Genomic DNA, 10,952 nt, shown 5'->3' on the forward strand with positions numbered 1-10,952 from the left:
CTGAAACTATAAAATTGTCTAGAAGAAAACACAGGCAAGATGCTCTCTGACATCAGTCTTAGTAATATATTTTCAATATGACTCCTCAGCAAGTGAAACAAAAGCAAAAATTTAAAAATGGGACTACATCAAACTAAAAAGCTTTTTGTATAGCAAAGGAAACTATCTACAATATGAAAAGGCCACCAATTGAATGTGAAAAGATTTTTGTAAATAATATATCTCATAAGGGGCTCATATTCAAAATACACAGAGAAAAAAAAACCCAATTACAAAAAGGGCAGAAGCCTCAATGGACATTTTTCTAAGGATGACATAAAGATAGACAGTCAACACACACATAAAAAGATGATCAATGTCATTAAATATCAGGGAAATGCAAATCAAAACCACAATCAGATATCACCTCACACCTGTCAGAACGGCTCTTACCAAAAAGACAACAAATAAGAAGTATAGGACAGACACAACTTAGAATAGATTTACAAAGAGATCCTGCTGAATAGCATTGAGAACTTTGTCTAGATACTCATGTTGCAACAGAACAAATGGTGGGGAAAAAAATGTAATTGTAATGTATACATGTAAGGATAACCTGACCCCCTTGCTGTACAGTGGGAAAATAAAAAATTATTTAAAAAATTAATTAATTAAAAAATTAAATTAAATTAAATTTTAAAAAAAGAAGTATAGGAGAGGGTGTGGAGGAATGGAAACCTTTGTTAACTGTTGGTAGGAATGCAAACTGGTACAGTCACTATGGGAAATAGTACAGAGTTTCCTCAAAAAAACTAAAAAGAAAACTACCATACTATCCAGGAATTTCAATTCTGGATATTTTCCAGAAGAAAACAAAAACACTAATTTGAAACATATGCATTTACATGTTTACTGCAGCATTATTTACAGTAGCCAAGATATGGAAGCAACCTAATTGCCCATCAACAGATGAATGGATAAAAAAGATGTGGCATATATATACACAATAGACTATTACTAAGCCATAAAAAAGAATGAAATCTTGCCATTTACAACAACACAGGTGGACCTAGAGGGTATTATGCTAGGTGAAGTAAGTCAAAGACAAATATATGATTTCATTACATGTGGAATACTAAAAACAAAACAAATAAACAAATGTAACAAAACAAAAACAGACTCACAGATGGTTGCCTGAGGGGAGGGGGCTGGGAGGGGGGAACAGGTGAGGGAGACTAAGAGTTAACAAACTTTCTTATGAGATCCCATTGGTGGCTGAGGGTAAGAACCCAACTAGTATCCATGAGGATGTGGGTTCTACCCCTGGCCTCGCTTGGTGGTTTAAATATCCAGCATTGTTGCAAGCTGCAACGTAGGTTACAGACACAGTTCAAATCATGCATTGCTGTGGCTGTGGTATAGGCTGGCAGCTGCAGCTCCCATTCAATCCTTTACCTGGACTTCCATATGCCGCACATGCAGCCCTAAATGGGGGGGGGGGGGAAAGAGTTACAAACTTCCAATTCCAAAATAAATGAATCACATTGATGAAGCAATGTACAGAATAGTAAACATAGTCAATAATATTATAATAACTTTGAATGATGACAGATGGTAACTAGACTTCTCCTGATGATTTTGTAATGTACAGAAATACTGAATCACTATGCTGAGACCTGGAAATAACATAGTGTTGTAGGTCAATTAAATACTTCACCTAAAAATTGATAATTCAATTTAAAATAAAATCCTTCAATTAATACAACACTTCAATTTTAAAAAAAGAAAAAGAAAATTAAAGGTTTAAAAAAAAGCACATAAAAAGATATTCAACATTAGCAATTAGGGAAAATACAAATTTAAACCACGAGTTATCACTACATACTTATTAGAATTACTAAATTTTTCTTAAAAAGTGGCAACACCAAATGTTGGTGATAATGCAGAGAAACTGGGATTACTCATGCATGGGTGATGAGAACATAAAATGGCTCAACCATACTGGAAAAAAGTATGGCAGTTTCTTACAAAAATAAACAATGCGCTTATCATACATTGAAGTAACTATAACTACAATTCTTTTTGGCTCTTTTGGTTTTTTTTTCTTTTTTTTTTTTTAGGGCAGCACCCAGGGCATAAGGAGGTTCCCAGGCTAGGGACTGAATTGGAGCTGTAGCTGTTGGCCTACATCATAGCCACAACAATGCAGGATCACAAAAATGCAGCATCCGAGCCATCTGAGACCTACACCACAGCTCAAGGCAACGCCAGATCCTTAACTCATTGAGCAAGGCCAGGGACTGAACCTGTGTCCTCATAGATGCTAGTTAGATTCAATAACCCATGAGCCATGACAGGAACTCTAGTAACTAGCATTCTTGGACATCTATCCCAGAGATTCAAATATATGTTCATATAAAAATCTGTATGTAGATGTTCATAACAGCATTATATTTAATAGTCAAAAACTGGAAATAATACAAATATCTGTCAACAAATGAATGATTAAATAGTCATACATCCATATCATGAAATACTGACAATAAAAAGAAAGAAACTACTGCTACACGCAATAACTTGGATGGACCTTGTACAGAGTGAAAAAAACCAATTTCAAAAGTTAACATACTAGTTATTTATAATATTACATACATATTGTTTATATAACATTCTAGAAATGCAAGAATTATAGAAATGGAGAACAGATTAGTAGTCGCCAAGAGTTAGCAGTGGGAGGAAAAGATGTAGCTATGGCTAAAAACAGTATCACAAAAGACTATGGAATTGTTCTATATCTTAAATGATATTAACCACGTCAATTAATAAAAAATTAACGCCGATTTACTAAAATTAATTAAAATCAATGTTAAAACTGCATGGAACTAAATATATACCATGCAAAATCCATGTATAATTGGAAAAAATCTGAATAAGGTTCATAGATCTATATCACTTTCCTGATTGTGATGTTTTAATATACTGTACAAAATATTACCATTGGGTAACTGATCAAAAAGTACATAGGAATCTCTTTGAAATATTTCTTATAACTGCCAGTGTATCTACAGTTACCTCAAAATTAAAAGTTAAATGCTACCAAACAAAACAAATCCTTCCCACAAAGAAAATTCCAAGCTCACTCAAATGGCCAATGATGAATTCTATCAGACATTTAATGAAAAGGTATTTCAATTCTATACAAACTTTTCAGAAAAAGAAAACACATTCAACTCATTTATGAGGCCAGCACTATCCTGATTACAAAAACAGGCAAAATATAACAAGAAAACCGTAAGCTAATATCCCTAATGAACGAAATACAAAATTCTTACCAAAAGTGAAGCTAGCAATATACAAAGGATAACTTATCATAACTAAGTGGTAAATCAATTTAGCCCAGGGAGTGAATATTGTCTCAATATTCAAAAATAAATCAATACGTTAATACCTCATATTAACATAATCAATGAAAGAGAAATTATATAATAAACTCAATAGATGCAGAAAAAAAACCCTGACAAAATTCAACAGTTAGTCATGATAAGCACTCTTGGCAGTTTAAGAATAAAAGAAATTTCTTCAACAGGTATCTACAAAAACCTAGTCAACAACATACCTACAGTTAAAGACTGAATGCTTTCCAAGATGAGGAATGAGGCAACGACATCCATTCTTACCTACTTCCTTTCAAGATTCTACAGGAATCCTGGCCAGTGTAATTAAGTAAGAAAATGAAAAAAAGCGAAATACATACAGATGAAAAACTAAACTGTCTTAATTAGCAGTGACATTATTATTCACAAAAAATTTTTTAAAACTTGCAAAAACAATGTTTATGAGAACTAATGAGTAGGGTGAGTAAAGTTGCTGGATGTAAGACCAATTAAAAAATAATCAATTACAGAAGTTCCCTGGCAGCCCAGAGGTTAAGAACTTGACATCACTGCTATGGCTCGGGTTCAGTCCCTGGCCCAAGAACTTCCATATGCTGTGGATACGGCCAAAAAAAAAAAAAAAAATCAATTATATTTCTATATATGCATGATGAATAATTTGATATTACTTATAAAATACTACCTAAAAAAATATTTAAAACATTAATATATAAACATAGCAAAATATGTACAAAATTTGTACACTGAAAAATATAAAACATTTCTGAAAGAAATGAAAGAATATCAAAATAAATAGAGAGAAGCCACTATCACGAACTGGAAGATTCAATATTGTAAAGACTACAGTTCTCCCTAAAATAATGTATAGATTCAGCACAGTATCAGTCAAAAACCCAGCAGTCTTTTTTGTAGAAATTGAGATTCTGAAATTTTAAAAATGCAAAGGACTCAATAACCAAAATAACTTTGAAAAAAAGAACTAAGTTCAAAATATCACACTAGGGAGTTCCTGTGATGCAGCAGAAAGGAATCCAACTGGAACCATGAGGTTGCGGGTTCAATCCTTGGCCTTGCTCAGTGGGTTAAGGATCCGGTGTTGCCCTGAGCTGTGCTGTAGGTCGCAGACATGGTTAGGATCTGGTGGGGCTGTGGCTATGGCTATGGTGTAGATGGGCAGCTGTAGCTCAGATTTGACCCCTAACCTGGGAACCTCCATATGCTGCGGATGCGGCCGTAAAAAGCAAAAAAAAAAAGAAAAGAAGAAGAAGAAAAAAAAATCACACTGGCTTATCTCAATACTCACTATAAAGACCTGAAGTACTGGCATAAAGATAGACACCTCCATTGACGGTATGTGTTAAGAGAAACTGACTTACATACATGTTACATGGTCAACTGATTTTCAACAAAGGGGAAAGGACAGTCTTTTCATAAATGGTGTTGGATCAACTGCACATTCATATGCAAAGAAATTAAACTTAACCTTTACCTCACAACATGTATTAAAACTAATTCAAAATTGTTCACAGACCTAAATGAAAGAGTTAAAAATAGAAAACTAGAAAAAAAAGCATAGTATAAATCTGTCTCCTTGGGTCAGATAAAAATTCTTAAATAGGGGCAGTTCCCTGGTGGTCTAGTGGTTAGGATTCTGCACTATCACTGCTGTGGCCTGGGTTCTACTCCTGGTCTGGGAACTGAGATCCCATGTCATCCTACATGCGTGCTACGGCAATAATAATAAATAAAAAATTTAAAAAAAAATTCTTAAATAGGACACAAAAAAGCATCAACTATGTAAAAGACACCATTAAGAAAAGGACAAAAAAATGTGCAAAAGACATATCTGATTAAGGACATGTATCAAGAATATAAAAAAGAATTCTTACAATATTAAGGAGGTAAGTCTAAACATTTAACCAAAGTATACAGATGGCAAAAAAGCCATAAAAATATATTCAAAATCATTAATCATTACAATCAAATCAAATGTAATTTTTTTAAATAATAATGCTACTATTATACCTATATACCTACTAGAAAGGCTAAAATTAGGAAGACTCAATGTCAAGTGCTGATGAGAATGTGGAACAAATGGAATTCTCAAACACTACTGATGGGAATGCAGTATGGTACAATTATTTTGGAAAAGTCTGGTAGTTTCTTATGAAATGACACACATTTACCACACAACTCAGCAATCCCATTGTAGGAATTACTCAAGAAATGAGGATTTAAAAATGTCCTACCCTAGTATTTTTTCCAAAGTATAAATTAAAAGTTTGTCTTCTTTATTAGCCACCAGCAGTACTCAAAAAAATTTCTGTTTTCATCTGCTGCAAGTACTTGGGAAACCCACCTACCCTAACCTTGAAGTCAGTAACATTTAATTACGGTTATAAAAAAAAAATACATACCATCTAGTACAGCTCTGCAAACCCCAAGCCAAGACTCATTAGTGGATATTCTACTGAGTCAATGCCAACGTTTTTAACAACATGATATGGAACAGAAAACAGAATGCACCATACCTAGTAAGCTTAAATACTATTTGGGGAATCTTTTATTTCAACTATGTGTGTGTTCACAAATTGCCATGTAAATGTATTTTTACTGTGGACTGTGGTTGAACATCTGAAACATGCTGACATAAAACATACCTGTAATAGAAATTCTATGCTACCGGAAGTTCCTATCCCTTTAAGCACTTTCATCCTATACCAGAGAGGAATTTGAGACCTACAGTAGAGCTATTCAATTGTCTGCAGCTATGATTAAAATGTGTTTCCTATCTTCAGGAATTATCAGCATATTCTATTACATGTATTTGTCATATTTGATTGTCATTATTCACTAAGAAATTCAGACATTTTTCAACTTTCACTGAGTTTTTTTTAGCCACACCCTTGGACCAAAGTTCCTTGGCCGGGGATCGAACCCACACTACAGCAGTGACCTAAGCCTCAGCAGTGACAAAGCCGTATCCTTAACCTACTGAGCCCAGCAGGGAACTCGATCATTGAGATTTTAAGACTAAAAAATATATATACAAATATTTCACTAACTTTTCCATGGTAGACAACAAAGATGCAAAAGTCAGAATTTAGTGACCCTCATTAAAATATATTGTAACTTGACAAAACTTTATCAATAAATAACCTGTTAAGTCTAAATGTAGATGTATTCAGGATATGCTAAAGACTAAATGCAAAATTATCCATTTCAATACATATGAGTCTAGTGATATTCAAATGACACAGACTTCCTAATCACCTCACAAAAAGAGATCTCAATCTCCAGTATAAAGTTGTCACTGGCTTTGTGGTATAGTCTGAATGTTCCTGCCCTGCCACCCCCAACCCTGACAAATTCCTCTGTTGAAATCCTAACCCCCAAGATATTAGGCAGTGGGATCCCTGGGAGGTGATTAGGCTTGGATTAGTACCCTTATAAAAGAGACCCCAGAGAATGAGCTCACCCCTTTTGCCTGTGAGGTTACAGTGAAAAGATGGCTATGAACCAGGAAGCAGGCCCTCTCACCTGACTCAGAACCTAATCATGTAAACACCCTTATCTCAGCTTCCCAAAACTGAAAAATAAATTTCTGCTGTTTATAAGACACCCAGGTTATGGTGTTTTGTTATAGCATCCCAAGCTGACCAAGACATTGCCTAGTCACAGTTCAAACACTTTATATTAAACACATAATACATTAGAGCAAACAGCTCCCTTGAAAATTTCCCTTAAATTGCTTGTTTTAAAAACTGTCTTTAATTTATAAAGGTTAGAAAGTATCAATTCAAATTGTAGACAAGTCCAATTAAAATGAAAGAAACAGGAATGGATAGAAGAAATGTACAGAAATGTTAGTTTCTTTTATAAGCAATGTTTACCTCTATAAAACTGTAATGAAATATGTGTGGCTAATAAATTACTATAACAAGCACTGAGTTCCGAAAACACTATTCTATAGCTAGCATATGGTAGTTTGAGACTCTGAGACCTACAGGTGTCTCTGACTCTGGACTTTGACAATTAGTCTTTAGAAAAATTAATTCTCCATTGAAATTTAGATCAGACTCATAAATTTGTCAATCCCCAGAATGGCCTCTGAATCAGTGCTAGACAAAACAACACTCTACTGGTTCAGGTGCATCTTGTGAATTTGGGGATTATAAGTAAACATACATATATTTTGCCGAAATAACATATAACAAATTGATTATCTTCATTCCAACTTTTTTTTTTTTTTTTGTCTTTTTAGGGCCACACCCACAGCATAGGGAAGTTCCCAGGCTAGGCCTCGAATCAGGGATGCAGCTGGCCTACGTCACAGCCACGGCAGTGCCAGATCCTTGACCCACTGAGCAAGGCCAGGGATCGAACCCACGTACTGGTTGGGTTCTTACCACTGAGCCACGACGGAACTCCTTTTATTTTTTCATTCCCACAATATAAAAGGATGTTTTGTGAACTGTAATTTTCTTTGATTGGAGGAAAAAAGGTAATTAATGACATTTAAATAAAACTACCTGTAAAAATTTTTTCTTAATTACAAAAGAGAAATCACCTATAAAACTTGAATACTACTATTGAAAAGACACATGCTATGGTTAACTTGAAATGTGTCTGTTATAAGGAAACCCTGTAGGAGTTCCTGTTGTGGCTCAGTGGTTAACGAATCCGACTAGGAACCATGAGGTTGCGGGTTCAATCCCTGGCCTTGCTCAGTGGGCTATGGATCCAGCGTTGCCGTGAGCTGTGGAGTCACAGACGAGGCTAGGATCTGGCACTGCCGCAGCATAGGCCGGTGGCTACAGCTCAGATTAGACCCCTAGCCTGGGAACCTCCATGTGCCACGGGTGCAGCCCTAAAAAAGGACAAAAAGCCACACAAAAGAAGAAAAGAAAAATCTGTCAATTCCTTCCATCCCAATTTTACTGTTATTTAGAAGTAATTCATTACCAGAAATACAAAAAATGGAAATTAGAAAAATATTTCATCTACACCACTCTAGATAAACAATCAAAATATTTAAATACTGAAGTCTCCAAAAAAGAAATATATTTACTTTTTAAAACTCTTGGACTTGGACTTTTTAAAAAGAAGACCTTATAAATGTACTTCGAAATATCATTTTTTTAAACATCTCATTAATTCAGGCACTATTAATGTGGATTTTTCTGTTTCCTGGATGGTAAGCCAAGATTAGCACTGTGAGTGTGGAAGAGTTGGATAAATGCAAGGTGTAAAGATGGTCTCCTAAGGCCAAGAAATTACAAGCTATTTTCAAATACTTAAAAAACCACTCTTAAGGAAGCTGCTCCAAGAATGTGTTAATTATAACGTATATATTACTAACACATTTAAAATATTATATAACATGGAATTCTCTGTATGAATATACATATATTTGAAAATCTGTAATTTAGACTTTCAACAATACACAGTGGAATCTTACTCAATTCCCCCTCCACCCAAGACACAAACTCTACTCTCATTAGGGAGCTAGAAGAGGAAGAGAAAAAGAAAACATATGGTTTTATTACATTTTGACTCTATCACAGATACAGCTGAACTGAACCAGAAGAAAGCATTAATATATAAACCTGCATATAAGTACTACTTATTTAAATGCTCCAACTAATTGAGATAAAGGATCAAATGTAAATTCATTCATGCAGGACAGTGTTAAAGTTCTTTCTCTGCAAGTAAATATTAAAAGGAATACTGCATATCTTTTTAGGTTAATGATTTTAAAAGCACTCTTTACTGATATTTAATTTTAAAATGATTAATCACCACTCCAGGTACTTATCCTAGAACAAACGCACAAAAAGCCTGTACCAGGATATTCCCACTATAGTGCTGTTGGGGTGGTGGGGGGGGCTGAGTCGACCATGACACCTTCATACTGTTAAATATTATGCAATAGTTTAAAAAGCTGAATAGATCTATTTTTACTGACATGGAAAGAATTCGAACATGTACACATGTGCTTGTTAATTCAAAGGAAAAGGTCTGGAAGACTATTCAGGAAACAACACTGTTACTTCTCTAAGGGGGTGTGTGTGTGAAATTGGAATGGGAGGAATAATAAGGATTTTTGCTTCATTCTTACTAAGTTTTTACAAGGAGAACATATTCATGTCTCTTGAGACACCAAAAAACAAGAGCAAGGGAAAAAAATACTTGCTAACTTTTCTCAAATAATTCACAAACCAGAACTGTTAGGCGTAATGAGATGTCATTTTCTTTTCATTCTAAGGCAAAACCAAATAACATCAAAAAATACCTAGCAAAAAGCGACAGAATTGGAAAAAAATTAATGCTGTCTTATTTTCAAATTCAAAGAAAAATTAAAAGAGAGTAATGAAAAGATTTGCAGAGGAAGAAATTAAAAAAAATTACTAAATCCGTCCACTTTTAGCTCAGGCGTGACCCAGAATCCTCACAAATCCACTTTCCCCAAAACGAAAAAAAAGTGTAATACTGTTCCCTCAAGTATCAAGGTTGTTTTTAGAAAGCTTAACTAAGAAACAGTAAATGCCAAGTGTGTTTCACAGGGGGGGGAATGGGAACGTGAAATCCTACACCTCCTTAAAGCGGTCAAAACGACTGAACACCAGAGTCCAACTGGGAATGCGCGCGGGGGTGGGGAGAGCTCAGCTATCACTTTTAGGTTTTGGCTCGGAGCCGCAGGACAGTTTACATCGAGTCTGTTTGGAGCGTAAAGTCCCCGAGGGTGGTCAACGCATCACTGGCGACACCTAAGCCCTCCCGAGACTGTAGGGGAGCGGCGGTCAACACAAACTTAGGTCCTTCGGCGGAGCGAGGAGAGCGCTGGAGAAGAGCTAAAGCGCCAACTTTTGCTCTAACCGCTGCAGCACCAGGAGGTTCGACAAGTCTTCTCCCGAGTCCCACTCCAGAAGCCACCCTAACACCAACCTTAGCCACTACTGTCTGCCCCCGAGGAAAACCCAGCAAGGGCGGCGGCTGGCAGCATGCAAAGGGGAGGCTTGGCCGTGGGAGGACACGGGCACAGAATCCGACGGCCGAGGTCCACCCAGCACCCCTGAGTCTCCGGGGGACCCCTACCAGGCGCTATCCCACCTCCAACAGCCCCCGCGGCGCGGCCCCCTCCCCCACCTCTGGGCGGCGACCTCAGCGCCTCCGCCCCGGGGCCCCTGCTCACCCAGGTAGCGGCTCCGCAGCCGGGAGGGGTCCTCCAGCCCGAGAGACCTTTTCCTCACGTCCCACAACAGGTGTGGGCAGGAACCACCCCGAGACATGGCTCTGCCGGGCCGGGGGAGGAGGGGAGACCACCGCGTGGGGGAGGGGAGAAAGGGGAGGGGACACGCGGCTCAACACCCCAGCCGCACCGGCACCATCCGCGCGCCGAGCCTCGCGGGCGCAGCGAGTTAGATGGCGGCGGCAGGATCGACCCGCGCGCCTTCGCCCCCGAAGCCTGGCCGCACCCGGGCCAGAGCTCGCCTCATACTCTCCCTCTCAGACTACCCAGAACATCCAGAGATCAGCAACAGTCCCCTCCCTCGGCCCCCCTCCAACAGGAGGAGA

General features: G+C 37.3%; 1 protein-coding gene across 1 annotated transcript in view; it reads right to left on the reverse strand.

Moving 5' to 3' along the window:
- The window catches only part of DCAF6 (DDB1 and CUL4 associated factor 6), a 165,152-nt gene extending 154,223 nt beyond the window's left edge, over positions 1-10,929 (reverse strand). The window contains 1 exon segment of the mRNA XM_047783996.1: positions 10,570-10,929. Within this exon segment, the coding sequence (XP_047639952.1) occupies positions 10,570-10,666 (97 nt within the window). The 5' untranslated portion in view covers positions 10,667-10,929.
- Between the last annotated feature and the right edge of the window lie 23 nt (positions 10,930-10,952).

Source organism: Phacochoerus africanus, chromosome 6 (genome assembly GCF_016906955.1).
Source record: "Phacochoerus africanus isolate WHEZ1 chromosome 6, ROS_Pafr_v1, whole genome shotgun sequence".
In the NCBI taxonomy this organism is placed as follows: Eukaryota; Metazoa; Chordata; class Mammalia; order Artiodactyla; family Suidae; genus Phacochoerus; species Phacochoerus africanus.